This window comes from Urtica dioica, chromosome 4, assembly GCF_054948205.1.
Source record: "Urtica dioica subsp. dioica isolate 48M chromosome 4, U.dioica_male_clone48M_v1_H2, whole genome shotgun sequence".
NCBI lineage: Eukaryota > Viridiplantae > Streptophyta > Magnoliopsida > Rosales > Urticaceae > Urtica > Urtica dioica.
Window position 1 is genome coordinate 17,274,256 of NC_142759.1, and position 27,486 is coordinate 17,301,741.

The 27,486-nt window shown below is 36.4% G+C and overlaps 4 protein-coding genes across 6 annotated transcripts; all 4 read left to right on the plus strand.

Annotated features, from left to right (window-relative positions):
* RTFL12 (ROTUNDIFOLIA like 12) lies at window positions 1–500 on the plus strand. Its single transcript, XM_089612882.1, has one exon. The coding sequence runs from the start codon at window positions 77–79 to the stop codon at window positions 245–247; it is 171 nt and encodes a 56-aa protein (XP_089469008.1). The 5' UTR covers window positions 1–76; the 3' UTR covers window positions 248–500.
* An 8,498-nt stretch (window positions 501–8,998) lies between these two features.
* Window positions 8,999–13,402, plus strand: LOC149400927 (S-adenosyl-L-methionine-dependent methyltransferases superfamily protein). 2 transcript variants are annotated; one of them, XM_089611888.1, is made up of 12 exons: window positions 8,999–9,249; window positions 9,385–9,505; window positions 9,572–9,669; window positions 10,025–10,132; window positions 10,220–10,280; window positions 10,405–10,480; window positions 11,245–11,776; window positions 11,869–11,946; window positions 12,140–12,295; window positions 12,407–12,513; window positions 12,771–12,845; window positions 12,950–13,402. In XM_089611888.1, the coding sequence occupies exons 2-12, from the start codon at window positions 9,411–9,413 to the stop codon at window positions 13,022–13,024; spliced, it is 1,461 nt and encodes a 486-aa protein (XP_089468014.1). In that variant the 5' UTR covers window positions 8,999–9,249; window positions 9,385–9,410; the 3' UTR covers window positions 13,025–13,402. The 2 variants fall into 2 exon arrangements, with proteins under 2 accessions (XP_089468014.1, XP_089468015.1); XM_089611889.1 differs by having other exon boundaries at window positions 11,878–11,946.
* On the plus strand, window positions 12,996–16,869 carry LOC149400928 (O-Glycosyl hydrolases family 17 protein). Of its 2 annotated transcripts, none has more exons than XM_089611890.1 (4): window positions 12,996–13,135; window positions 14,231–14,552; window positions 14,918–15,277; window positions 15,916–16,869. In XM_089611890.1, the coding sequence occupies exons 2-4, from the start codon at window positions 14,257–14,259 to the stop codon at window positions 16,670–16,672; spliced, it is 1,413 nt and encodes a 470-aa protein (XP_089468016.1). In that variant the 5' UTR covers window positions 12,996–13,135; window positions 14,231–14,256; the 3' UTR covers window positions 16,673–16,869. The 2 variants fall into 2 exon arrangements, with proteins under 2 accessions (XP_089468016.1, XP_089468017.1); XM_089611891.1 differs by having other exon boundaries at window positions 12,998–13,135; window positions 14,276–14,552.
* Window positions 16,870–24,556: 7,687 nt separating this feature from the next.
* LOC149400929 (serine/arginine repetitive matrix protein, putative (DUF936)) lies at window positions 24,557–26,942 on the plus strand. The gene is made up of 4 exons (XM_089613764.1): window positions 24,557–25,718; window positions 25,805–25,984; window positions 26,059–26,150; window positions 26,235–26,942. The coding sequence occupies exons 1-4, from the start codon at window positions 24,612–24,614 to the stop codon at window positions 26,767–26,769; spliced, it is 1,914 nt and encodes a 637-aa protein (XP_089469890.1). The 5' UTR covers window positions 24,557–24,611; the 3' UTR covers window positions 26,770–26,942.
* Window positions 26,943–27,486: the final 544 nt, after the last annotated feature.

Genomic DNA, 27,486 nt, shown 5'->3' on the forward strand with positions numbered 1-27,486 from the left:
ATCGTGACTAGGATTGTTCAATCCTCTTTCACACAAAACTCCACTATTACACATTCATTCATTCCTTTCATATCATATGGGGGTTTCTTTCAACGCCGCCGGGGTTTCTTCGGGGAATCCTCGCCGGAAAAGTTGCCTGAGAAAGCGGTGCCTGTCGGTGATGAAGCAACAGAAGACTCGGTTCTATATTTTCGGACGATGTATTTCAATGCTCTTGTGTTGGCACGACCATTCTCTCTCTGATTAATACTCGGATCGTGAAGATTAAGCGGAGATGTCCGAATTCGTTGAGCTTGCTTATAAAGGTCGCCATAGAAGAAAATACATCGGAAATTCGAGTTGGAAAACAAAATTGTATTTATTATTGGTTTTTTTTTTTGGTGTATGAGAACTTTTGGATTAATCCTTACTGACCAATTTTTGTATATAAGAGAGATGAGATGTATTAGTTGTAGCTTACTATGAGAAAACGAAATGAAATTTCAAGTTCTTTATTTTTCTTTGCGTTTTGTTTGTTAGATTACTTTTTTTTTTCTTGAGATACCGATGAGTTTTGCTTCTTGATATTTATTTTTCTAATGATAACCAAAGGGGAAAAAAAGAATAAAAGAATAAAAGCTGGAGTTTTAGGGGGTTAATTCAAAGAAGTGTTTTTTATTTTTATTTTTTTTTTAGTGCTAACGGGTTTCTGCCTCTTAAAAAAAAAAAGAAAAGAAAAAAAAAGTGGTGGCAAAATCTAATTTGGATTCGGCTTCGGCTTAGTTTCTTCCCACTTGAGAGGCTGATTAACTATTTTGCAAAGACGACGAAATAACGGCGTTGAGTAAAAAAGAAATTCCATATTCAACAAAAGGTGGTAAATATAAGTGTACAAAACTAGCCGCAATGTTTTATGGATAAGGTTGGGAAGAAAAAAAAAGCAAATGGTTAATATGAACAACACTAGGAAATAGGAATAATATCTCAATTCAAAAGTATATAAACAAAATTCTTCCTTCTTCTTTAAGCTACTAGTTGTATGCACGATTTTAAAAGAAAAACTCCGTATGCATACAATATTAACTTAATAAGGATAACCCTGTCGAATTTCATTTATTTATTTAATGATTATTTTACAATCTATATATCAAACATTGATTATTTTGTAAACTTTGACTTGTTAACTAGGATATCCTAAAAAAAAGTATAAGAAGTTAAAAAAGAAAATATATAGAAGAAAACTATGCTACGAATTTTTCAAAAATTCAAGAGTATATACATATATACGAATTTTTCAAAATTCCACGCGCGCGTGTGTGGATAAAGAGAGTACCAATTTGTTTCAATTAACTAATAAATATTTATAAAAGAATATAAATACGATTCACCGATCATGGACGAAGGGAGCTATTAGTATTAGGGATATTGACAACAATAATACGATTGACTTGACACTTATCAAAAATCACGTAAAACTCAAATATTGACAGATCTAGAGCTAAAATCGGGTGAGAAAAATAAATGTTTCTCCAACTACCCCCAACCCAAATATTTATTATTTTATTTTTTCTTTTCTCCTTTTTTCCCTTTCTCTTTCACGCTTTTTTAGTTTTTCTTTAATGCTTTCTTTTCTCGTTTTCCATTGGCAACTAGCTCAGATCCGATTTCATTGGTTGGACTCCTGTCGTGAAGCTCTCCAGAATCCCAGAAAGAGAGCTCATCGTCCTCCTAGTTTCAGGTCATCCTCGTCGTCCTCATCACCTGAATCCTGTCGTGAAGCTGTCCCTCTTCTTCGTGCTTCTTTGTGGATGTGTTGCTCATCGTCTTCTTCATTTGTCATCGTCTCAACGTAGGTCGGTCCTTGATTCAGAATCCTTTCTCTTCGTGCTTTGGGTCGAGATCCGAAAATTCCTTCACCAGATTTGGGTTAGTTCGTCCTTTTAACGAATTTTGTTAAATTTCAGTGATTTCGCTCATCGTCTTCTTCGTTGGTCCCCGTTTTAGAATTCTTAATTAGCTAAAAATGGATTCTGTGAACGATTTCATATATTTTGTGACACATGTGTCACAAAATGTGTGTAGTTCGTGACAAATGTGTCACGAAATACATACAGTTCGTGACACATTTGTCACGAAATAATAAATTTTAAGACTTATATCTAATGTGGCCAATCGTATACAGGGATGGCGAAAATATGTCTATATGCTAAGCACAGTGGTAAGTGGGTACAACCAATTAAGCGTATACCAAAAGAGTGGTTCTCTTATACTTTTATTGTCTACCAATTTGAATTACCCAAGCTTGATGCAAACGTTGTACACTCGGTTGAACCTGACCCTTGCAACACATTCAATCATCGTCAAACACGAAGCTGACATGCTTATACCGCCAACCACAGAAGACAATGAAAGCTTCCGATGTTATTTGCATATGAGGAAAAACGAACTGAACCGGACGAAATTGAATCTTGTACTTAAGGTTAGTCAAGAGCCATTTGAAGATAAAAAAGCGGATCGGACCTCATATCCACGTGTTGGATCCACTACAACAACAAACACAGGCGAGAGTGGATATGCTGGCAATCGAAACAGGATCACTCCAAACATGCTGAGTCCTATATCCGAGTCACGTGAATGAGACAAACCAAGTCTGGAGGCTTTCGTTAATGATATTGTTGGACTCGATGGCATCAATACTTTTGCCCAGGCGACACCGACATCACAACCCAGAGGGCCTCTGCCACTGATTATTTTGTCGATATAGGCTCTACCACCGAATCAGCACCCAATAGAGTCTCCGCCACTAGCTCAACACTAGGCATGGAACTCATGGAGTCATACACCGTTATACACCTCGCACATACATTGACAACGAGTAGATACCAGTTCGCGGAGTCTAGGACATGGATGTAGACATCATCCACACCATCCCATGGGTCAAACAATTGATTCGATCCACTTTTCTCAGTTATGTGGTCGATGACGTATTTTTTCAATTTTTCTTTAAGAAGATATCCGGATCCTAGCTAACATTAAATATGTGTACATATCTCTTAGCTACTTACTGAAGGTTGTTGTAACAGTGAATGAGTTTGCTAGCAAACCAGCTTTTTTCTTCTTGCGAAGGTAATACATCGCAATGTCAACATAGTGCACAACAAAACATTTATTAAGACATGGAACTTCAAATTTCCCGACACATGCTTAAATATGGCAGTGGCTTTTTGGAAGGAGTCCACCTATTCGGGCTATGTATTTGTCGGATCTTCTTCATAGGTGACTCTTCAATGAGGATGTGGAAATTTGGGAGGACATCACCGACAACTTGGGAAACTAAGTCATTAATAGGATTTGGTGTGCTCAAATCATATATTTGTCCAACATAAAAAAACAAGTTACTAAATACTATAAAAATGAGTTACTGGGTGATTAATCAGTCACAAAAGCGGAATACAAAAATGAGTTACCTCTCGAAGCAATTGCATTCCGTAAAATGCATATTCTTCCCAGCCTCTTCTTCCAATTGGACTTCCCAACTAAGTGATGAATCTGCCTCGAAATCCTTGTGGTTCTTTTGGGGACTGTGTGTTGTCCACATATTCTTATTCATCGTCCCGAGCTTGATGACCCTGTGTGTTTTCTACAGCCTCTTCCTCCTTCTGCCCATCCTACAAAAGCGGTCAACATCAGTTCGTGACATATATGTAACAAATTCAGTCAGTTCGTGACATATATGTAACGAAATACAGTCAGTTCGTGACACATGTATGACATACAATGATTCTATGACAGACGTGTAATGAAATACATTACTTCGTGACACATTACTAACAAATACAATGCTTTAAAAGGAGAGAAAAAACAAAACCTCTTGTTGATTCTTCTCTTCATCTGCTTGCTTCTTCTTATCGCCATCGTCTTTCTTCTTCTCGTCTCGTCCTTTTTATTCTTCTCATCATCTTACTTTTTCTTTTTCTCTCCGGCGTCTTTCTTCTTCTTGTCGTCGTCGTCTTTATTATTCTTCTCTTCGGCGTCTTTCTTCTTCTTGTCGTCGTCGTCTTTATTGTTCTTCTCTTCGGCGTCTTTCTTCTTCTTGTCGTCGTCGTCATTTTTCTTCTTCTCGTCCTCGTCTTTTTTCTTCTCATCATCGTCCTTTTTCCGAATGGTTTGAGGGATTTGAGCGACATTCAGAGAAAGAGTGAAGAGAGAGAATGAGAGAATGTGAAGAGACACAATCGTGCGAGGGACGTTTAGAGAGAAAAGGAACGTGGAAGTTGAGGAAAGTTTTATTTTTTTTAAGATTATATTTGAGGGTATAATTGTTTTTGCTCACTGGGATGAGTACTAAATGTTTTAATATTTAAGTTTTTTGTGATTTTTGGTAAGTGGCAAACCAATAATATTATTGTTGTCAATATCCTTAGTATTCGTATTAGTAAATATATTTTTCTTTCTATTTTCTTATCATCGTGAACAATTAAAATAAATTTCTACATGCAACGTTATAATTTATGGGAAAATATCATTCATATTTATTGAATTTTAGCCGAATAATGCCTTTAGTATCTTTCATTTTGAAGTCAATCGGACGATTATATCATCAATTGCATGTTCGTCGCTGTAATACCCGTTATAGTGAATTAATGTTACAAATTTATCACTCAAACAAGATTTTAGTGGAATATTTTTGCATGTTAAATTACCAATACGAGCATAATAAAAATATAATGATTTCATTTCAATAAATATATAATTATTTCATATCATAGTGTATATTAGAAATTGAGATCCAAACTGATAATATAATCTAAATCAATATAATAATATCTACTTTTTTTATATAAATTAAGTAGTAAAATTAAAAAAGGATGAATAATTGATAAATTGTCTAGAATTGTGTTAATACCTATTTTTATTATGCTAATTCCAGTAAACTAAAGCTGATTTAAAAAACAGCATTAAACTAAAACTCAAGTGATACTTCATTTTCTTAGTGAACTATTCAAATTATTGTTTATTATAAACAAAAGTCAAACAATAAAAATTTAGAGATGAAGAGTAGAATTTATATTACTTTGTTTTATAGGTGAACTATTCAAATTATTGTGTACCATGATGTTCACAAATTGCAGGAAGTCCCAGTATAGTAATGTGCAAGAACGAAGCTTGGAGGTGGGCTAATTATTGTTATAGTTTAACAAAAAATAACAACTAAGAAACTATAAGTCACCAAAATTAGAGGAATTTTTAAATAATCATCGTTTTGTAATTTTTTTTATAAATAGCTAATTCATAAAGATTGTTCATATGTAATAGTGTAAATATTGTGTAAATATTTGTTTATATGCAATAAAAAAAATTATTGATAATATGATTATTTATTGAAAATTTATTAAAAATTAGTTAAATGACAAATTAAAAATATAAAAAAAGCTATATATCTCATGGACTGTTGTTTGACTTTTGTTTATGATATGGAAAACGGTGCATTAGAATTATAAACAAAAATAATTTATAACATAGATAATAATGAACACATTTTCTCCCACTTTCATCCTGATGCCGTCACGTGGCTTCGTCAGGCGGCGACACGTGACGGCTTTAAATTTTTTTTTTTCAGATTTTTTTCCCTAGAATAATTTTTTTTTTCAGAATATTTTTTTGTCCTAGAATAATTAAATTTTTTTAAGAATATTTTTTTTCTTCAGAATAATATCAAATTAGTAAAAAAATTATCATTAAGTAAATAAGTTCTTTAATTGCTCTTTTTTAGTGTTTTAACATAATTTGTTAGTTCTTTTTTGTTTTTTTATTTTTCATATTCTTAGATGGGTATTTTCTTCGACTCATTATAATTTTTTACTAAATATTAATATGTTGACAAAAATTAAGAAAACAAATTTGGACGAACAATTTTTATAAAGTAAAATTTTAAAACAAATGGAAAACAAAAATTAATAAAAATAATAGAGCTATTTTGAAGAATAGCCAAATTGACTTAACAATATTAAGGGACCAGCCCATGTTTCATTTTATTAAGTAAATAACTCAACTTTAATAGACTACCTAAACTACCTCTATCATCCACAACCTCCCTTAACCCTAACTTCTTCCCTCTCACCGCCGCCCCAAACCTCTCCGACGACGACTCCTCCACCACATCCGCCGCCGCCACGCCCTCCTGCTCCGGGATCTCGAAGCTCCGCTCCGGCGAGTCCAAAGACTAGATTTCTCCCATAACCGTTTCACCGGCGAGATTCCGGCGACCGAGCTTGCTCGTCTCCTGAGACTGCTGACTCTCCACCTAGAGTCGAACCGGTTCGACGGAGGCCTCGACGAATCCTCGCCGCTGTAAAAGAAGAAGAGAAAGAAAAATATTTGATCTTGTTGATTCACTGTAAATTCGCGAATAGGTTAATTTATTAACGTATTGGAGTGAGTTAGGTTAATTAATTAACTGATTCGTGAAGGATTTGAAATTCACAAAAAATTTACAAAAATAAAAACTTAAGTCAATTGATATTCAAAACATTCAATTAATTAACCTAATTCAATCATTTAATAAATTAAATTTACTCACAAAAAAAATCAGAACCTAAGCTAATATTCAACCAATAAGTTAATTAATTAACATAACTCACTCCAATACGTTAATTAAATTAACATATATTCGCGAAGGAAGTGATGGCATTATGGTCTGAGCCGAATATATAGGCTATTTGCTTAATAAAATGAAACTCGGGTTATTCCCCCAATAAGAATGGCAAACTTGGTTAGTTACAACAAATTTCACAAAATAACAATTAAAAGAAAGATAAACCGGAAAATTGTTTGCTCAAGACGCATAGCTTCAAATAGAACTTTATTTTCTTCGATATCTCTCTGTACTTTTTTTTTTCTCTTGAACTTTTAATCACTTTTTTATAACTTCGAATATTGTAAAATCAATTATATTATAAAGATATAGATGGGAGACCAATTTTTTTTATTGTGGATTTTGAATATTGTAAATTCATTTATATTAAGAAGGTATATGTAGGAGAACAAAGTACCATATTAATATTATAGAAAACAGTTGATATCTCAATATTTTACCATTACAAATTTTAACGTTATAAAACCAAATTCTTAACGATTTCAACATTAAATGCACGCATAGCCACTGGCGGATCCAAATTTCGGAAGGAGAGGGGGGCCAAAAATCAATTTAGGCTAGGGAATTTTTATTTTATTTTATTTTTAGCCTGAAAATTAGAGCTTGGGGGGGGGGGGGGGGGCAGGCCTCTTGAGGCTTGGCTGTGGGTCCGCCACTGCGCATAGCCCTAAAAAACTGAATGAGCCTTATTTCCCCTATTTGTATTTATATTTGGCAATTTATCCACATTTTTAGAGCAATTTTCCAAATTTCTATAACATAGATAATAAAGAGACCCTTTCTCACACTTTCATCTAGAGGCCGCCACGTGGCGGCTTTTAGATTTTTTTTCTTTCATTTTTCTCCCTCTCTCCACGCTATTTTCACTCTCTTTCTCACTCCTTTTTTTCCTTCTCTCTCTCTCTTGTCTTCTCTCTCTTTCCAATGCGCGCAAGCGCGTATATTCAACTAGTAAATATAAAAGTCACACATAAACATTCATGTAAAAATCAAAAGTATTTTACATATTTACATGTGTAGGCTCGCGTACGCACACGCACTTAAGTTATTAGCATACTTATCTGAATAATTCATATCAAACAATAGAGGCCAAATATTAAAATTATTTTTAGTGATGAATCATTCACTCAGTTATTAGCATACTTATCTGAATCATTCACTAAAACATGATGACTGGAAATTGGCCAATGTTCTTATATGGATTTTTTGCGGGGCAACGACGCTACAACACACCTACCCACTTATAAAAACCGGACATCCCATCTTGCTATGCACAAGTTGTTGGAGATTTTCGAGACCTTTATAGAATACAAGAACCATTTGATCCTCGTATCCGCGGTTCAAACGATGAGAGCCACTTGGAAAAATGTTTTTTTCCGATACCTAATTTATGTTGTTTTGCTATTTTTTTTTATCCGAGATAACATAAAAGCAACAAGGTCTAAATTATGCTTTTGACGAGTGAAACTTAAACTAAATGTTTTTTTATTATTTTTTTTTACTTTTCATGTTTTTATTTTATTAATTTATTTAATGTAATTACAGTATTCTCCCGTCACATGTGAGAAATTTGGGATTATTGATATTTTAGTGTTACCGTCTACGTTTTTAAAAATAATAATTATTGATTATTTTTAAACATAACTAAAAAAACCCTAAAAATGATCCAAAACTTATGTCACTAACACACATGCACACATACACACACAAAATTGATCATTTTCCTTATTTGTTAGTTTGAATTAATAAAGTAGCTATTTTGTCAACAATTTTTATTAATTAAAATACGTCAATAAATAAATAAATACAATTCTGATCATTGAAAGGTAAATAAATAAATAAAAAAGCTTCAGGCTCGTCCAACATATGATCAAGTTAAATTAGGAAGGATTGGCTTATTGTTAGTCTAGTACCAGATTGGGTGTCCCTCTGATTTTCCGAGGGTGTCTTGGAATTCGAGCTCAAACCTGCATCGGTAGTGATTCTTGCTCGTAATCGGGATTGACATAAAATCTTTGTTGAAGGGGCCAAATGGAGTTCTTGACGGATTGACTATTCGACCGAATAGACCATTGTCTTCTTTGTGTTTACCTGCTTATTTTATACCTCTCATTTTCATTTAAGGATATTCTTATTGTTTGACTGGGTACCGACCTTCGTCCGGGATTCTAGTATGGCAAGAGCCAATTCTATTTTGTTAATGAGAAAATTATCCTTAAAAAAAAAAATTTTTAAAAAAAAACAGATCATACCATCGCTGAACAAATCAGTGAAAGGAAAAAAAAAAATAAAAAAAATGCAAGAATATTTGGAATTTTGGATAATTGCAATTCCATAGGGCGTGTTAACCGAATGCATAACATTGCTACGTGCAAATAACGCTTAACCTTTGGTTAACCGCTGTTTGATTTCTAAAGGTTAAAGGTTAACCTTAACCTTCCATCTGCGGTCGAAGTTAACCGCGGTTAACGAGAGACAGAATTGAGGCCAAGTACGCTGAGCGAGAAGAGGAAGAAGGCAACGAGGAGTAGAAAACTCCGACGAAGAGAAATAGTGAAACGGCCGAGAGAAAGGGAAGAGAAACAACGAGTGATCGTCGTGTTTGTCTCGGTCAAGTTAAATCCTTGATTCTTTGTCTACTCCTTGTTCAAAATTTGAGGAAAACACTTCTAGGTTTTGATTGGAAATCTGATATCGAAATTTGAGGACCAAATTTCTAGGGTTTTGAATTTTTTTTAATCGTGCTTCAGTTTTCGTCGAACCTCGAATCTCAGAAATGTTGGACGAAACCAAATTCGACGTGCATTTCAAGCTCCGGGCACTTCGAATCCCTCGCGAACTTTGCAAAGTCGCAACTCGAATACTTAACGGGTAATAGATTTGATTCGGACTCTTTGGCTCTCGGTTCTTCAATTACGATTTCACTGTGATTTTCAGGTTTTTGCTCGATAAGCCTCGCATTAAACCCATCACTGAAGATCCAACATGTGAAAAGAACCGTTACGTGGTATTGTCTGAAAAGGTTCAAAATTCCGGTGAGTGATTCAGAAATGTGATGTGATTCATATTGGTGGGAATTCAGTTTGTATTGTCTTGTCGCATTGTTATAGACTATGACTCGTGAAGTTTGAGGTTCTTGCTTCTTTGCTAGTACTGGTTCTGTAAAATATTTACTAAATGATGGAAAAAGCTCCATTCTGATAGTACTAGGTTCTTGAAGATATTAGGTTTATTTTTATCTAATTAATGCTTTGTGGATGCAAAACTGAACGAGCCAAACACCATTGAAGTTAAAATGCAATGGTTACGACCATTGATGTTTTGTCTGTAGACTATATATTATATTGAGTATTCTTAATTTTAACAGAGTTAAAAAAACATTATTTGAAGCAGAGCTATCAGATATCCCGAGCGATAAGCTTGACGAGCTGAGAGGACTATGTAAGATTGATGTAGTTCCTTATTCATTAACTCTCGGATACTCTTATTGGGGGACAGGTTTGTGTAGTCAGGAATCAGTTGGTTTCTCTTTACTCTTTCATTTTGATCTGGTCAATAATATCTTAATAAATATGCTTTCAACAGATCATATCTTGAAGCAGATATTGCCTCCTGGACTTGAGGTTCCTTCGTCTTTTGAAACAATAGTTAAGTATTCAAGTCGTGATCCGATTTGACTTCACTTATATTTTTTTAAGTATTTTTTTTTAATGTTTCTAGTATGTAAGTACTCAATGATCGTTGATTAATATCTTGCTTGATCTTTTTGCAGGTCATGTAGCCCATTTGAATATACATGATGAACTACTTCCCTTCAAGGATGTCATTGCAAAAGTTATTTACGATGTATGCTTCAATTATTTATGATCATAAGACACGTGACTTTGTTTTTTATGCTATGCATTCATGAGAATGCCATGAATATGGTTTGTGCAGATTCTAGTATAAAAGAACAAACATAAAAAATCTTAGAATAATCTCTCAAAAAATCCATTGAAATTTTCAGAGTGAGAGAGCTTCATAGAGATGAATAAATATGTTATTAGGGTTTTACTCTGAAGAAGAAGAAAAGTCCCCTCTCAATGTGTTGAGAAGGCTATTTATAGAACAATCAAATAAACATGCTTCTTTGAGTGCATTTATAAGTATACTTGATCTTTTCTAAAGTATTTACAGATGTGCCACTCAAATGAGATATGGCTCTAATCCTCTCCGTTTACCAGGGAAGCTCGTCCCTGCTCTCTAGTCCTTCTGATTGCTCGCTGGTTTCTTTATCGGATAGGACTCTAGTTTTTCCCATTGTAACTTGGATTGGGTCGGGTCATGTAGTTCATTGTTTTAGGAAGGTGATTGATAAGAAAATTCCTTTTAATGTGATTTGAGAGTCCGACAAAGAGTTTGAGTCTATTTTATTCTATCATTGCACGTGCTTGTTTTCATTTCTACTATCTTGGTAGTCTCTCATGGTTGAGAATGTTTATATCAATTTCCTTTTCCTTTTCAATACAACCATAAACGACGAGTTTTCATCTCCCATGTATAACTTCTCTTTTTTGCTTTCAATCTTCTACTGTTTTGAATTATGAACCCTAGAGTTCTTGTATTGGCAGAAAAATTATCCTAGAATCAAGACCGTTGTCAATAAAGTTGGGACGATTAGCAATCAGTTCCGGGTACCGCAGTTCGAAGTTCTAGCGGGCGAGCACGACATGGTCACAGAAGTGAAGCAATACGGAGCCACTTTCAAGCTCGATTATGGCCTTGTCTATTGGAACTCGAGATTGGAGCACGAACACATTAGGTTGGTTTCTCAATTCCAAGCAGGAGAGGTCATATGCGACATGTTCTCCGGGATCGGTCCTTTTGCGATCCCGGCGGCGCAGAAAGGATGCTTTGTATTTGCAAATGACTTGAACCCAGATAGCATTCTTTATCTGAAGATAAACGCTGAAGTTAATAAGGTCGATGACTATATACGCGCTTACAACACCGACGCTAGGGAATTCGTTTCTCAAATCATGCAAGCACCGGAACTTGAGAGAGAATCGAACTCTGACGCCTCTGAATCTATATCAGCCTGTGAACAGAAGTTGGGCTTGACCACCAATCAGGAACCTGAACCAGAAACCGGAAGGCTTACTGGTAATACACGTACCGTTATGTAATTAATTACTAAATACTTAAGCAGCGAAATTACCATTTATTTTTATTAGCTGTTGATGTACACTAACCAGATAGTGCAGAGGGATCAAGCAGAAGTTTTGAGTCATCTGTCGCTTCAGTTAAAAGACCTTCAGACGATTGCCAAACAGGTTTGGAAAGCTTTTATCCATGGTGTTTTATCTATTTTATAATTTAAATGTCATATTCTTTTTTACTATTTGAGCTCGTAATCTGACCGTGATTTTTCCTGGTCCGAGGGGAAAAAGAAAAACCGGAAATTAGAAGCTAAATTGACAATTTCGATCACACTTTCGATTTGCCCGTTACACTGTCATCTTGCAGAAAATGGTGAAAACAGCAATAATCCATTGGCTTCCGGGAGAAAAAAAGGAAAGAAGAGCAAGAGAATGCGGAGCTGTGAGATTGCAAACATTAAGCCGTGGGAGCACGTTGATCACGTTTTAATGAATCTCCCTGCTTCTGCTCTTGAATTCTTAGGTTATAAAAAATTCTGATTTCTGAATTTCGAAACTTTGGCGGTTTGGATGCAACAATAACAGAACTTAACCTTCAATTTGTTTAGTAATTTTTTTTTCTTCTTCTTGTCAGATGCGTTTAGGGGACTAATCACGAGGAAGTATTGGAAGGGGGCTCTTCCTCGAATTCATTGCTATTGCTTCATACGGGCGAGCGAGACCCAAGAAAATATTATCTCAGTGAGTTATCATAAGGGCTTTATTTACAAGCTCTTTTGTAAAAAAAAATATATATATATATATTATAAACCCATTAGTGGTTTGTTGCCTTGCTGTATCGAAAATGGGACATGTCATCTGTTTATATAATGGTGCAGTGAAACCTCTGCGTGATTCTGTTTGCAAATTTTATTTTCGACCTCCACCCAAAAAAAAAAGCTATAAAATTTATTCAGGACTCGGTTTTTATCGATTTCGTGAATAATATAATAATGCAGGTGGCTGAGACTGCATTGGCTGCCTCTATAAAAGACCCAATTTTTCACAGGGTCAGAGATGTTGCCCCAAACAAGGTAACCACAACCTAAGACTGAACTTTGTTCCTATCTTATTGATGTCTCTTTTCCTTTTGGACTCTATAATTATAATCATAATCGCCGTCGTTGTTATCGTGCAGGCAATGTTTTGCTTGAGCTTTACGCTGCCTGAAGCATGCTGTCGAGAAAATGTATCCTCTGTGGCCGAGGTTTAGTTAGCAATTTAGCATTCGTTTAATGGCCGAAGCCAAAACCAAACAGACTGAAATATGAGCCGTGAAAGCTGTAATTTTGAAAGCAACGCAGAACACTTACAAGCTTTTTCAGTAAGTTGACCTCAATTTACATAATGTTCTGTCAGAATAGGACCGTTGATGTGGGTTTTTTTTTTTTGGGGTCATCATTTCTGGGTGCTCATTATTTGTCTAAGCTTTAAAAACAATATCAGAGGTTTCATGTCCACTCTGATACGATGATGTCTTTCTCAACTGGGTTAATTTCTTGTTTTTTAGATGGGGAATGAGTCATTTTATATTTGTATTTTTTTTACATGGTCAATGTATCGAAATTCGAAATGTCTCTTTTGTGATCTCTATTACAATTTTTTTTTTTTTTTTCTTTTCCTCCCCAAAAGCATGAGTCTAATTGGCTGCATGAGTATTGGATGTGTAACAATAATAGAAACGAGTACATTTTTTTTTCAACAGTCGCATAATCTTGCTAAAATAAACTCCAAGACTAATACCCACTCTAATTCAAGAGATCAAAATTAGCTTAAACCTATAGAACGAATAGCCTATAGTAAAGTTATTGTATACCCCTTTTTATTCGTTCTTTATTCATTTAACGCAGTTCAGAATGATAAGATAAGATAACCATAACTACCATCTTAATGTTTTTTTTTTGCTCAAATTTCAGGTAGTGTTTGGTATTCCTCTCAAAAACACTTTTTTAGTTTTTGAGTTGAAAAAATTGAAAACAAAAATTGAAAACATGTTTGGTTTAAGTTTTTGGAAAAAAATTTCAAAAATTTTTGAAATTGTTTTGTAAAAGAGTAAAGAAAACTGAAAACAAATAAAAGGTGTTTTTGAAAAAAAAAAATTTCTCTTCTCTCCTCCTTCTCCTCATCTTCTCTTTTCATTCTTTCAAAAACAAAAATAAAAACTATACCAAACACTTTTTTTCAATACAACTACAAAAATTAGAAAATAGAAAACAAAAACTTTTTGAGTTAACTACAAAAAATTTTCTTTTTTGTACTTAGACTCTACATATTGAACAATTACTTAAAATAAAAAGAAATAAAAAAATAAACACACACACAGTACATACCTCACCTTCCCCATCAAAGTGGCCTAAACACAATTTCTCTCTCTCTCTCTCTCTCTCTCTCATGGCTCACTGTCATTGTGCAATATTAGTATCAGCATATGTGGTGGTGGTGGTAATGGTAATGGTGGTCCTAGGTGGAGCGAGCGTAGGGGTGAACTGGGGTACCCAAAGCAGCCACAGACTCCCGCCGGAGAGCGTGGTGAAGATGATCAACAAAAACGGGTTCACCAAAGTCAAGCTCTTCGAGGCCGATGACTCAATCATGTCAGCTCTGATCGGGACACGTGTCGAAGTCATGATCGGAATCCCCAACAGGATGCTCCAAGAGCTCGCCCAGCACCCCAAAGCCGCCGCAAACTGGGTCGACGCCAACGTCACCGCTTACCTCTACTCCGGTGGCGTACGCATCAAGTAATCTCATTTCTTCTTCTCCAAGAAACACATATTTTACATAATATATCCGCTTGTAAAATATTGACATTTCAAGGTTCTAGGTTTTTAAACAATAGTCACCGTTTGATAAAATATTCATACCCATTTATCATTTATATAAATTATATATTTGACAAATATTTTATTTACACATTTCCGTTTTGAAATTTTGCAACTTTTAATCAAATCTCGAGTTTTTTTTTTTTTTTTTTTTTTTTCGAGAGAGAGAGAGGCCTGTTTAGATTGAACACCACTACTAGATTCAAGATTTGGCCATATTTACATTTTGATTTTAAATTTGACCTTAGAAGAAATTATATTTGACAATTGGCCCCTCGGCTCAGATATGTAGCCGTTGGGAACGAGCCGTTTTTGGAGTCGTACAACGGTTCGTACACTCGGACGACGCTTCCGGCGCTGAAGCACATCCAACAAGCCCTGAACGACCAAGGAATAGGCGACCGAGTAAAAGCCACCGTACCGTTCAATGCTGACGTGTACTTCTCCCCGGACTCTGACCCAGTTCCCTCCGCCGGCGACTTCAGACCCGCCGTCCGTGACACAGCCGTCGAAATCGTGAGGTTTCTCCAAGCCAACGGTGCTCCGTTCACCGTCAACATCTATCCCTTCCTTAGCCTCTATGCTAACCCCTACTTTCCCCTCGGATTTGCCTTCTTTGACGGCGATGGATTCGAGCCCCTCAGGTATTTTGACTATAGCATGTTTGCTGTTAGTATTCTTTTCTCTGTTTTTCGGACATCAAAAGTGACTTATTTTCCTTCATATAAAATATTGATTTTTCGACCGTTCTATAGAAAATTCAAAATTATGTGAAATGCTGTAGGAAGCTCAAAATTCTGAATACTTAATTTCTAAATAACTAGTTTCGAAAAATTCCGGAATTTTTAACTTTTTTTAATACTAATATTTATGTTTTCCGTGATTTGAACATATCTCTTGTCACATTTGTAATTTTGTATAAAATATTAACCATTACATTCAACCACGAGCTAAAAAAAATGGGCAATGATATTCTTTTTTTTTTTTTTTTCAAAAATAAATTTTAGAAAAATCTCACGGACTAGACCACTTGAAACGTTGGATTTGTAATCTTACCAACATTTTAAATATATTTAAAATCTAGCCACATTTGATTTGATGACGTGGCTTCATTAATCAGATAGTAAGTTACATGATTGCCCCTATCATTAATTTCGGTAAATAGCAAATGTACTAAAATAAACGGAACGTTGGGTAGTTCATGAAATTCAAGTTTGAATTCAACTAAATTTTATATTAAAGTTCAAAATATAGAGTAATTCCAACACAAATCCTTTGTCAGGGACGGGGAGCGCGTGTACACCAACGTGTTCGACGCAAACTTCGACACCCTGGGTGCCGCCCTCGCCCTCGCCGGGTTCCCGAGCATGGAGGTGGTGGTGGGCGAGGTGGGGTGGCCCACCGACGGGGACCGGCGGGCCACCGCGGCCCACGCTCGGCGCTTCAACCAGGGCCTGCTCGATCACGTCCTGTCCAACAACGGGACCCCGGCCCGGCCCGGGTCCCGCGTCGAGGTCTACCTCTTCAGCCTCGTCGACGAGGACCGCAAGAGCGTCGAGCCCGGCAACTTCGAGAGGCACTGGGGTATCTTCGAGTACGACGGCAAGCCCAAGTACGCCCTCGACTTGTCCCCCAAGAAAACGAACCGCACCAAAGGTCTCGCGGCCGTGGAAGGGGTCGGGTATCTTCCCAGGAGGTGGTGCGTTTTCAACCCGGGAGCCGATTACTTGGACGAGCTCGCCGAGAACGTTGATTACGCGTGTAGTCTCTCGGATTGTACGGCTCTAGGGTTTGGGTGCTCTTGTAACGACCTTGGCGCGCAAGGAAACGCTTCTTACGCGTTTAATATGTATTATCAAGTCAACGGTCAGAATAGTTGGAGCTGTGACTTCTCTGGCCTTGCTGTCGTCACCGATCAAGACCCTTCTGTTGGGGATTGTCAGTTTCCCGTTATGATCGCTAGTCTTGGTGCTGATTATTCTTTGTTGTTGGGTTTCAGACTTTTTCTGGGGATCTCTTTCTTTCTGATCACCATGTGATTCTTTCTAGCTCTCCCTAAAATTTTGAAATAGTGTAGTGAGATTTGAATCTTAAGATATTAATACATTGAATATTTGATGCGATATATATATATATATATATATATATATATATATATATATATATCCCTGGTTATATTGTAATGTTCATGTATACATTTAATTATAATAAATATCACGATTATATTTTCTGTCTACTCACCTTAAAAATCACATTTATACCCTATTTGATCGTTTTGTTGATTTTTGGTTTAATAATTTTTTGAAACCCCCATAATGTCTTTATTATATATTAACTTATTTAACATTTCAATTCAGAAGAGAAAAAAAAAACATCTCTCTCATAAAAGAGGCTCATAATTTTTGCTGACAACCGTTGCCTACGCCATGTTTGGTATTCCTCTCAAAAATAATTTTTTAGTTTTTGAGTTGAAAAAATTGAAAACAAAAATTGAAAACATGTTTGATTTAAGTTTTTGGAAAAATTTTTGAAGTTGTTTTGGAAAAAAGTAAAGAAAACTGAAAACAAATAAAATGTGTTTTTGAAAAAAAAATTCTTCTCTTCTCTCCTCTTTCTCCTCATCTTCTCTTTTCATTCTTTCAAAAACAAAAATGAAAACTATATCAAACACTTTTTTCAGTTTTTTCACTTTCTCAAAAACAAAAATGAAAACTGTACCAAACAACTTTTTGAAAACAACTACAAAACAGTTTTTCAGTACAACTACAAAAATTAGAAAACAGAAAACAAAAACTTTTTGAGTTAACTACCAAACACAACACTAATGTTTCATCTCCATTAACATCTGTGACTCCAGTGCCCAAAAACTCCAATTCATCTCTAAAATCCAAAGTCCGCGCCAACCGAAAAATTGATAACTTAATTGTTGGATAATATCTTATTTGTGGCCACACATGTTGGATATCTAGGGAATTCAGCCCTGCAAATGAATCTGGCGGTGATAAACTTCTCACCTTCCGCTTCCTCGTTGATGGCCAGACAATGCTTGGGATTAAAAGAATGCCCTTTTTTTTTTCTTTTTTTTTTTTGTCTCTGATTAAAAGATGTTGAGTAGGTGGACGATGCCTTCGAGTTAGGGGTGTACAAAAATTGATCGAAAATTGGTTAAACCGATAATCGAACCGATCCGGAACCGAAATTTGGTGCCACATCATCAAACCGAAAATTCGGTTCGGTTAACCGAAACCGAATTCAAGAATCGGTTCGGTTATCGGTTTTGAAAATCCAAAAATTCGGTTATCGGTTATTTAACCGATTTTTTTTATCCAGTTTTGAAACCGGATAACCAGTTTTAAAATCGGATAACCGATTTGAACCGGATAACCGATTTGGATAATTGTAACATCTTTAAAACTGGTTAACCAGTTTTAAAACGGTTATAAAATCGGTTATCGGTTTTACAAAACCGGTTAACCGAATTTTCGGTTAACCGATTTTCGGTTTTGGACCAATTCGGTTCGGTCATTGGTCCAAAATTTTCAAAACCGAAAATTCGGTTTCGGTTTTCAAATTGGTCCAAAACCGAACCGAACCGATTTCACCCCTACTTCGAGTAGATATCAGAGGAAAGTGTGTGCGTCCATGCAATGCAAAGACATCTTTGTACTATAGGGAAAAGACCTTGAGTTAAGTCTTCACTATCAGAGGAAGGTGTGCACATACCTACTTTTTGTAATGATTTTAGCATTCAAATTATTAAGAGAAAGGGTTTTAGCATTTTTGTTATTCCTCTTTCATTTGAAGTTGAACTTCTTGCATTTTATGTTCAATTCATCAAATTCAAATTCAATGCTGTTAATCGATCTGTGGATGCTTGAAAATTGAAAGACGCAAAACAACTCAACGAGGTAAAATTCAATGTTCCACTCTTAATATGGGAATTTCAACTCGAGTATCTAAGGGCATCTCCAATATAGAATTCTAAAACTTAATGTAGAATTAGAGTTAAACTTTATATTTGGTATAATTTTTACAGCAAATTAATATTTTGGTGCAACATGATGGAGAATTTTCCTTTACTAGGAAAACTCGCACAATTCAAGCACATGTCTATGTACTCAAGTAATAAAGTGTGCATGAACAGGGATATCGATCCCACGAGGAACTTGTCTATTTTTCAATGTAGACTAACTACAAAAATCTTTATGAGTTGAGAAAGTGGGAAAGTGTAGTGAGAAAGTGTAAAAGGTGGGGAGTTTGATGGTTTAAAAGTGAAATGAAAATAAAATGCAAACTTAAACAAGAGCAATTAAAATAAAGACTTGGAAAATGTTATGGAGAGTGAAGAGGTGTGACTTCGTTGGGTGATTCGATTCGATCGGCTCTAGGATTCTAGCAACGGTTAGTGTTTGTATATACTTAATCTAATTCTCTCTTGAATACCCATTAATCTCTCTCGAGTAGAAGCGGGCCTACTTGGTTGATGAACTTACACCTGTCGGTTTGGGTCTTTTAAAACAAACAATTGCATTTGCTATGGGAATTCAAACAACTACACAGATTCCCTAGTCTTTCTATAGAGTTAGGTGGACGGATGAGAGAACGGGTTGAGCACACTCGATTACCACCTCTCGGTGCGTAAACGGGCCTAGAGATTCACTATATCTAGTTAGCTAAGCCAAGCAATGATATTAACCACTTCAATTCTCTTGATTACCACAAAACAAATCACATTTAAAGCATAATCCTAGCATAATCTACTAACCGAATCAATTCAGCCAACTATATTGCATCCCTCCTATGTGTTTAGCTACTCATAATTATGATTAAACAAAGAAATATTGAAATGAGCATGAACATAAACACAAAGGTCTTGCTAGTGTTTGATCCTTTGCATTGAGGAAACCCCAAAGGTCTGAGTGTACAAATATCATGCATTAAGTGCTAAAGCAATCGAAGCCATAACCTCTACCGTTTCTTTTCCCTTTTTTTTTTTTTTGGAAAACCAAATATATTATATTTTAGTTAGCCCATCCACAAGTACTCCCTTATATTATCACATTTGAGTTCGTTTCCAAAATCCTCTTCAAGGCTGTTCCACTAGACGAGCTTTAGCAGCTGGAAAGAGCTAGTGACATATTCACCTTTTTTATGCTAGGAGATAATTCTTTCAACACAAAATACCTTCAATCTTTATGATGTCATGACCAAAGTTCAAAAATCAATTAATTGTGTCGAAATTACAAAAAATTTGTGTCGAAATTACAAATTATTTTTACTTTTTTTAATAATTTTATCATATTCGAGTTTATGCTCAGTAATTTCTTTTTTCAGGCTTCTAGTTTTTTGCCTTCTTTTTATTTTATGTCATTTTGTTTTTCAAGTCGATTTTCAAATTTTTATAACGAAATTTTATAGATCAAGTGCAACACAGGAAAACATCTCTTTTATGAGTAATACATACTTGTGACTTCCAGAATATGGAAAATGAGTTTAGTATTAGATTTTTTAGTTCACTTAGTCCCCAATTTTTGTGTTTGGGGCATACTGACACCTTAATTTTCTTTAGAAGAAAATTCAATCCCAATTTTGTGTGCTATACAGCGATAGTCAGAGTACTATTCAGTTGGCAAAGAACCCGGTGTATCATACTCGGACGAAGCATATACAGCTGTGATACTACTTCATCAGATTGACATTGGAAGATGGGGTGTTAGCACACGAGACGATCGCAAGCAGCCAAAATTCAGCTGACATGTTGACGAAGTCAGTGCCATATGACAAATTGAAGTTGTGCTCGACTTAAGTTGGACTCCTCGCCTGATGAGTTGAGTCGCCACTGCAAAATGGAAACACGTGATGAGATTATTCTCCAAATGGGAGATTGTTAGAGGTGTGGAGCCTAAAATAATAAGAGTGAAAAAAGTCTCGCATGGGAAAGGGAGAGCAGTTTTGTGAACTCTAAAAGTGTATAAATATGGGTCCATAGGTTACCATCTCAGCAATAAAGACTTTAGGCTAAGTGTATTCTGTAAACACCTCCCCGATTTGGGTTTCGATGAAGAAATCTCAACATAGCACAAAAATATCCTTTGAAAGGTTGGAATAGCATTAAGGTCTTCTGGATTTGTGTCGGGTGGGAGAGTGCTTTGTAGAACTACCAAACTGCCCGGGTTTGTTTGTAAAATCATTTGAGCATAACACCGGAGTTTTTTGAACGACTCCTTGTGATCTCCTTCGGCCTTTGTTCTAACTTTTTGTCTTGCTCTCCAAAGTTTTACGTTGTCAACATCGACTCCCTAGTCATCTTTGAGCCATGACCTCATTAAGTGTATGAAAATGTCAGGATTCTCGTGTAGCTTTGGACCAAGCTACTTTAGAATCCAAGCAGTTGTGACATGACAACTATTCATAATGGCTTGACGTATATGCGAGTCATTGATTTTTTTTTTTATCACAAATGACATTTTATTCGGGGCTAGCGAGGCATGAACCCTCTCACCACACTCTTCAGCCTTGGAGTGGACCGTTACCCTTCATTTTTCAAATTTCACTTTCCTCATCTCAAGTCCCTCTTGGATCGTATAATCATCGAGAATGTAACCAAATACCATGTAATTTTCGAACGTTTGCCATTGCATAAGCTTCACTTTTCCACTTTGTTCACCAACTTCCACTTTAGGAATACATGCATTTGGGTTCTTCACATCTTCGTTAGCATTGCCTTTCATGTCCCTCTCATTCACTAATATAGGCTGCGTTTGGCATAGCTTTGCTTTAAAAAAAAAGTGATTTTAGAATAGCTGTACGAAAAAAACTGTTGTTTTAAAAATTAGATGAGTGTTCGGTAAACTATTATAAAATAGTTGTAACTGTTAGCAAAAGCTGATTTAGTGTTTTGTAAAATATATATTAATATTTATAAGTAATAATTATTTATATAGAATGTAATTAATATTAATAATAAGATATTTTTTGGTATATAAAAAATATATCAAAGTGGATGTCTATAAATTGTAAAAAATAAATTATAAATTTTGGTGAATTCAAAAAAATTATTTGATAAAAGCATATAAAGATAATTAGAATTAAAAGTTAGTGTAAGAGAAAAAAAAAGTTAAGAGAGAGACACTACAAACCAAAAACTAAGGCTCCGTTTGTAACCCGAAAAATATGAGAGAAAAGAAAATGAAAATCCCTCCTATTTTACTTAGGTTGTTTGGATTGAGGAAAATATGGTGAAAAAAATATGATGGAAAATGCGAGGGAAAGTGTATAACTAAAATGAGGATTTCATTTTCCTTCGAAAATCAAATGGAAAATGAGAATCTCTCCAAATTTGTCTATGAGGGGAACACATTTGTGTGTCTTGTCCAGAGACCGAGCCAGAAAAGCTCAATAGAGGGGCTTATTTGAAGAAAAAAAAAATTTAGAGGGGCTAATAAAAAAAATTCATGTTAAAAATGAATTTTTTTTTTTTAAATGAGTCAAAAGTGTAAATTTTTAGGGTAAAAAATGTACAACTTTTTAAAAATGGACAAAAAATGTAAATAAAAAATATTTGAGGGGGCGCTAATTAAAAAAATTCATGGTAATAATGAATTTTTTTTTTTTTTTTTTTAAATAGGCCAAAAGTGTAAATTTTTTAAGGTACAAATGTAAAACTTTTTAAAAATGGGCAAAAATGTATATAAAAAAATTTAGGGGGGGCTAATTAAAAAAAATTCATGGTAAAAATGAAATTTTTTTTAAAAAATGGGTAAAAAGTGTAAATTTTTTAAGGTAAAAAATGGGCAAAAAATGTAAATAAAAAAAATTGTAGGGGGGGCTGGAGCCCACCCTAGACCTGAGTTAGCTCCGTCCCTGGTCTCATCGTTATTTTTTCGTCAATTTTCTCTCATATTTTCCATGACTTCCAAACACAATTAGAATTTTGACTTTTTCTATTATTTTTTTCTCACATTTTCACTTTCTCTCTTATTTTTCGGGTTCCAAACGGAGCCTAAAGCTATGTATAAAAGCTTCAAATTGTAGTTTTTAATTTTTCAGTTAAATATTCAAAAACACTTTTTAGTTTTTAGAAAAAAACAATTTTACCAAACACTTAAATATCATTTAACTTTTAGAAAAAAAAAAAAAAATCAATTTAGAAAAAACCAAACACTCAATTTCTTCATCCTCGTTGCAGATATCTTCCTCAATTTCCTCACTACTTGGCTTATCTTCTTCAACCCATGACTCATCCTCACTATCATCCTCGGCAGCAATCCCTTCCCCGGCCTCATTCACATCGTCGGCCTCACTCCCTTCTTTGGCCTCATTACACACGGCTTGAATCGTGTGAATAGACATTTTCGAACTTGCGCAAAATCAAGATAACCCAACAACTAATCCTTCATTCACAAAAAAAAAAAAAAAAAACCCAAAATCTCGTTGTTTTCACAATTACAGTAGAATATCGAGCCAAATACACAAACAAAAACATGAGCTGATTAATGAAAACCTTACCTTAAACACGCAAATTCTTTCCGAAACGCAAAATCAGAGAAGAAAGCGTCGAGAATCCGTTGAATACGAAGTGTCTAATTAAAAAAAAAAAAAAAACACACACACACACACACATAAAGAGTCTCTTTTTTTTTAAAACACGAAGAGTCTCTGGTATGTTACATTTATTGTTGTTTCAGACTTTCTATTCAAATAGTGTTTAATGACATTTTTGTTCTTATTTAATTTTTTTTATATATATTATATATTTTAAGTGTATAATGGAAATTACATAGAAAATTTGGTCAACATCTAGGAAAAGTCAAGAAAATGAATATTTATGGCACTGTTTAAAGGTATAGTTTCGTTATTTAAACTAAACATAAAAATATAAACTCGACATTTTTAAAAATCAAAGATTAAACTTGACATTACACCTAAACATGGTATAAATGCGTCATTTTTTCCAATATTTTATGTGAATTTTAAAGAGATTTGTAAAAACTAGGCCACTTTAAACATGTGATTTTGGATCTAGCCTATGTTTGACAATTTTTTGGGATATAGTCAAGTGGCTTATGTGGCAATAATTAAGGTCTGATTTGCCCTTATTTATTAACAAATTCGTCACTTTCTCTCTCCTATTTTTTTCAAATAATTTTTTTTTGCATCAAAACTTCAAAAATTCGTATCTTTCTCATACGAACTCGAAATTGAGTGATTTCAGATCCTACAAATTTTTGGCGTCGAGATCTTCAAAAATAGACCCATTGTGTTTGATGAAAAATTATATTTATGTCGATAATTTAAAAAAATTTAGTTATTTCCATATTTAAGGTAGTAACGTGATTTTTCCACATCTATAGTATTAAACATGATTTTTCATCAAACACAATGGATTTATTTTTGAAGATCTCACCGTCATGAATTCGTAAGATTTGGAATCACTCAATTTCGAGTTCATATGAGATAAATATGGTTTTTTAAAGTTTCTATGTAAAAAAAGTGTAGGAAAAAAAATATGAGAGATAAAATGACGAATTTGTTAATAAATAAAGGTAAATCAGACCTTAATTATTACCACATAAGCCACTTGACTATATCCCTAAAAATTGTCAACATAGGCTAAAAACAAATTTCATAGTTTTATTTTAGCTATTTTACTATACTGCCCAATTTTAAATGGGTCGTTATTTTAAATGGTTACTGCTTAGATAAACCTTAGATATTAAAAAAAAAAAAAAAATAGCGGTAAAGAGCTTGTAATTAGTTCAAAGTGATTTTAAATTAAGTCATGATTTAATTGTCCCAAACATCCACGTCATTTGCTTAGATATGGGCAATTTGAATTTGAAATTTCGTAACGGCCAAAGAATCTCAAATCCAACGGCGTGATGTAAATTCTTTCTCAAATATCATTCAGAAATTTCGAGCAAAAAAAAAATATCATTCAGAAATAGAAACTCTCTCTACTCCTCTCTCTTTTCAACAATGGCTTCTCTGACACCAGGAATCCTGTTAAAGCTCCTTCAGTCCATGAATTCACCAACGAAGGTGACCGGAGACCACCGCTCCGCCGTCCTCCAGGTCACCGGAATCGTCCCGGCGATGGCGGCGAACTCGTCGGACCTCTGGCCAAACCAGGGCTTTTTTGTCCAGCTCTCCGATTCCCTAAACTCAACCTACGTCTCTCTCTCCGATCGCGATCTCGACCTCGTCCTCAACAACCGTATCCACCTCGGCCAGCTCGTCTACCTCGACCGCCTCCACATCGACTCTCCCCTCCCACGCGCCTCCGGCCTCCGCCCAATCGCCTCACGTGCCGCCGCGGTTCCTTTCTCCTCCGTCTCCGCCGCCGCTGCTCCGACTCCTCTCGTCGCTCGAATCTCGTCTTCCGGCAGAGATTTCGTCATCCAACCTCTCTCAGACGACTCCGATCCCCTCTCCACCGTCCTCTCCACCGCCGGAAAACCTAGGCAGCCTCTCGCGCCGAAGACGGACAATATCGTCGAGCCCAAAGCCGTGAAATTGAAGGAGCAGAGATCAGCTACTCCGACTGGTCCTGCTTCTAGGTTTTTATCGCCGGCGAGAGGGAAGCGATCGGCGTCGGCGGGGAGGAAGGCGGTGGTCGGAACACCGGTGGCTTCGGCGGCGGAGAGAGATAATCCGTCGCCGGCCGGGAAGGGGAAGAGGTCGTCTTCTCCGGCGCCGTCGAAATGCGCGGTGCCGAGCCTGGTGGCGGCGAAGGAAGAGGCGAGGAAGGCAGCGAGAGAACCGGCGATCGTGGTTCCGTCGAGGTACCGACAGCCGTCGCCCAACGCGCGGCGGCAGGCCTCCCCCGCCGGATCGCGCAGGGCTTCGCTGTCTCCGGCGAGGCGGCTCTCCGGAGTTAGGGTTTCTCCGATCGCCGCTGCGGCGCTGGTGGCCATTCCGAAGCTGTCGGAGGCCATCACCGGGAATTCGGGGAAAGGCGGGAGAAAGAGCTGGGATGAGACTCCGACACCGTCATCAGAGACTTCGGCGGCAGCAGCGGCGGTGAAAGAGAAGAAGAGCAGTTCGAAGAACAAGCCGGACTTGAAATCGATATTGAGGACTCAGGTATTCGTTTAAACCAAGTTAGGTTTTTCGTTTTCTGTATTTATGATCTCCTCTGAGACAGTGTTTTTTTTGTTCCAAATTATAAGGCGGCGATCTCGAGGCGGCTGAGTGACGTGAGCCGGAAATCGTGCAGCGATGAATCGGTGGCGTCGTCACAGGAGAGAAGAAAATCGAATTCGGAAGAGATGACCATTCATGACAAGAAATGGACCGACGGTAGTGTTTCTCTGGACTCCCTATCCTCCGACCTCGCTCGCCTTGCAAAGGTAATATCAATCAATTCATTTCGACGCTCACGAAACCAATCCTATAACCTCGAAACTTGTCATTCGTTACGCAGGAAGCAAGGCAGAGAAAGATCGCCGCTTCGACAATGGCCGCCGAGGCTCTAGAGGAGGCAGCGGCAACCGAATCCATCATTAGGAGCATGAGGTAGTTTCATATTGGTAATGTTTTTTTCCCTGCAATTGTGAAAAAAAAAGGAATCTAACTCAATGCCTTTCGGTTATCGATTAGCATGTTCGCGGATCTCGCATCGACGTCGAAAGTCGGAAACCCTCTTCCGACCATAGAGCGGTTCTTTGCTCTATACGACGAGGTGACGGCGACGAAACCGAAGCCGGGCTCCTCGGCGGGTGCCCAATGGGTGGAGGCGGCCATGGCAACAGACCTCGACATCTCGGCTCTCCTCAGCAACGCGCCGTCATCGCCGCCGAGGCTCGTGGATCGCCGGAGAGGCTCTTGTTGGCCGGAGAATATGGAGGCGGGGAAGAGGTTGGGGGCGGAGATGAGGGGGTGGTTCCTGGGGTTCGTGGAGGAGGCGGTGGACGCGGGTTTCAAAGTGTTCGGGGGAGGAGGAAGGAGGGTTTCTCTGGACTGTGGCTCGGTCGCGGCGGTTCTGTCGCAGCTCAAACGGGTCAACGAGTGGCTCGACAGGGCTGTTTCCAAGCGGGACGACGGGGACAGGGTTGACAGCCTTAAGAGGAAGATCTACGGATTTGTGATCCAACATGTTGGGACTACTTTTGACAATTCTTCTACTAGCTCGTGATTACCATTATTTTTATTTTTTTTGGGGGGGTTTTTTTAGGGAGCAATTGGCTTGTTGCAATCTTGCTAGTGTTTGATCCTTTGCATTGAGGAAAATCCCAAAGGTGTGAGTGTACAAATATCATGCATTAAGTGCTAAAGCAATCGAAACCATAACCTCTACCGTTTTTTTTTTCTTTTTTTTGGAAAACCATATATATTCTATTTTAGTTAGCCCATCCACAAGTTCTCCCTTGTATTATCACATTTGAGTTCGGTTCCAAAATTCTATTCAAGGCTGTTTCCACTAGACGAGCTTAAGCAGCTGGAAAGAGTTTTTTTTTACATATTCACTTTTTATGCTTGGAGATAATACTTTCAACTCAAAAATGCCTTCAATCTTGATGATGTCATGACCAAAGGTTCTGAAATCAACTAATTTTGTTGAAATTACAAAAAGAAAATTGCTTTTTCGGACGTCGTCAGCCGTCGAAAGATATATTTTTTCGTTTTTTTTTAAGAATTTTATCATATTTTGAGTTTATGCTTAGTAATTTTTTTTTCCAGGTCTGTAGACTTTTTAGTTCACTTAATTCCAAATTTTTGTGTTCGAGGCATATTGACACATTGATTTTCTTTAGAAGAAAAATCAATCCCAATTTTGTGTTTGAGACATTTTAGTCCCTAACTATTGTGTACTAGACATTTAAGCTCATTTAGTCCATTTTTTCTCAACTTC

Bases quoted from the DNA above. Each gene is read 5' to 3' on its own strand.
- LOC149400928 (XM_089611890.1), top strand. From the start codon at position 14,257: ATGGTAATGGTGGTCCTAGGTGGAGCGAGCGTAGGGGTGAACTGGGGT. The intron at 14,553-14,917 runs GTAATCTCATTT...CCCTCGGCTCAG, and splicing joins TCCGGTGGCGTACGCATCAA to ATATGTAGCCGTTGGGAACG. The intron at 15,278-15,915 runs GTATTTTGACTA...ATCCTTTGTCAG, and splicing joins GATGGATTCGAGCCCCTCAG to GGACGGGGAGCGCGTGTACA.
- RTFL12 (XM_089612882.1), top strand. From the start codon at position 77: ATGGGGGTTTCTTTCAACGCCGCCGGGGTTTCTTCGGGGAATCCTCGC.
- LOC149400929 (XM_089613764.1), top strand. From the start codon at position 24,612: ATGGCTTCTCTGACACCAGGAATCCTGTTAAAGCTCCTTCAGTCCATG. The intron at 25,719-25,804 runs GTATTCGTTTAA...CCAAATTATAAG, and splicing joins AATCGATATTGAGGACTCAG to GCGGCGATCTCGAGGCGGCT. The intron at 26,151-26,234 runs GTAGTTTCATAT...GTTATCGATTAG, and splicing joins TCCATCATTAGGAGCATGAG to CATGTTCGCGGATCTCGCAT.
- LOC149400927 (XM_089611888.1), top strand. From the start codon at position 9,411: ATGTTGGACGAAACCAAATTCGACGTGCATTTCAAGCTCCGGGCACTT. The intron at 9,506-9,571 runs GTAATAGATTTG...TGTGATTTTCAG, and splicing joins GCAACTCGAATACTTAACGG to GTTTTTGCTCGATAAGCCTC. The intron at 11,777-11,868 runs GTAATACACGTA...TACACTAACCAG, and splicing joins AGAAACCGGAAGGCTTACTG to ATAGTGCAGAGGGATCAAGC.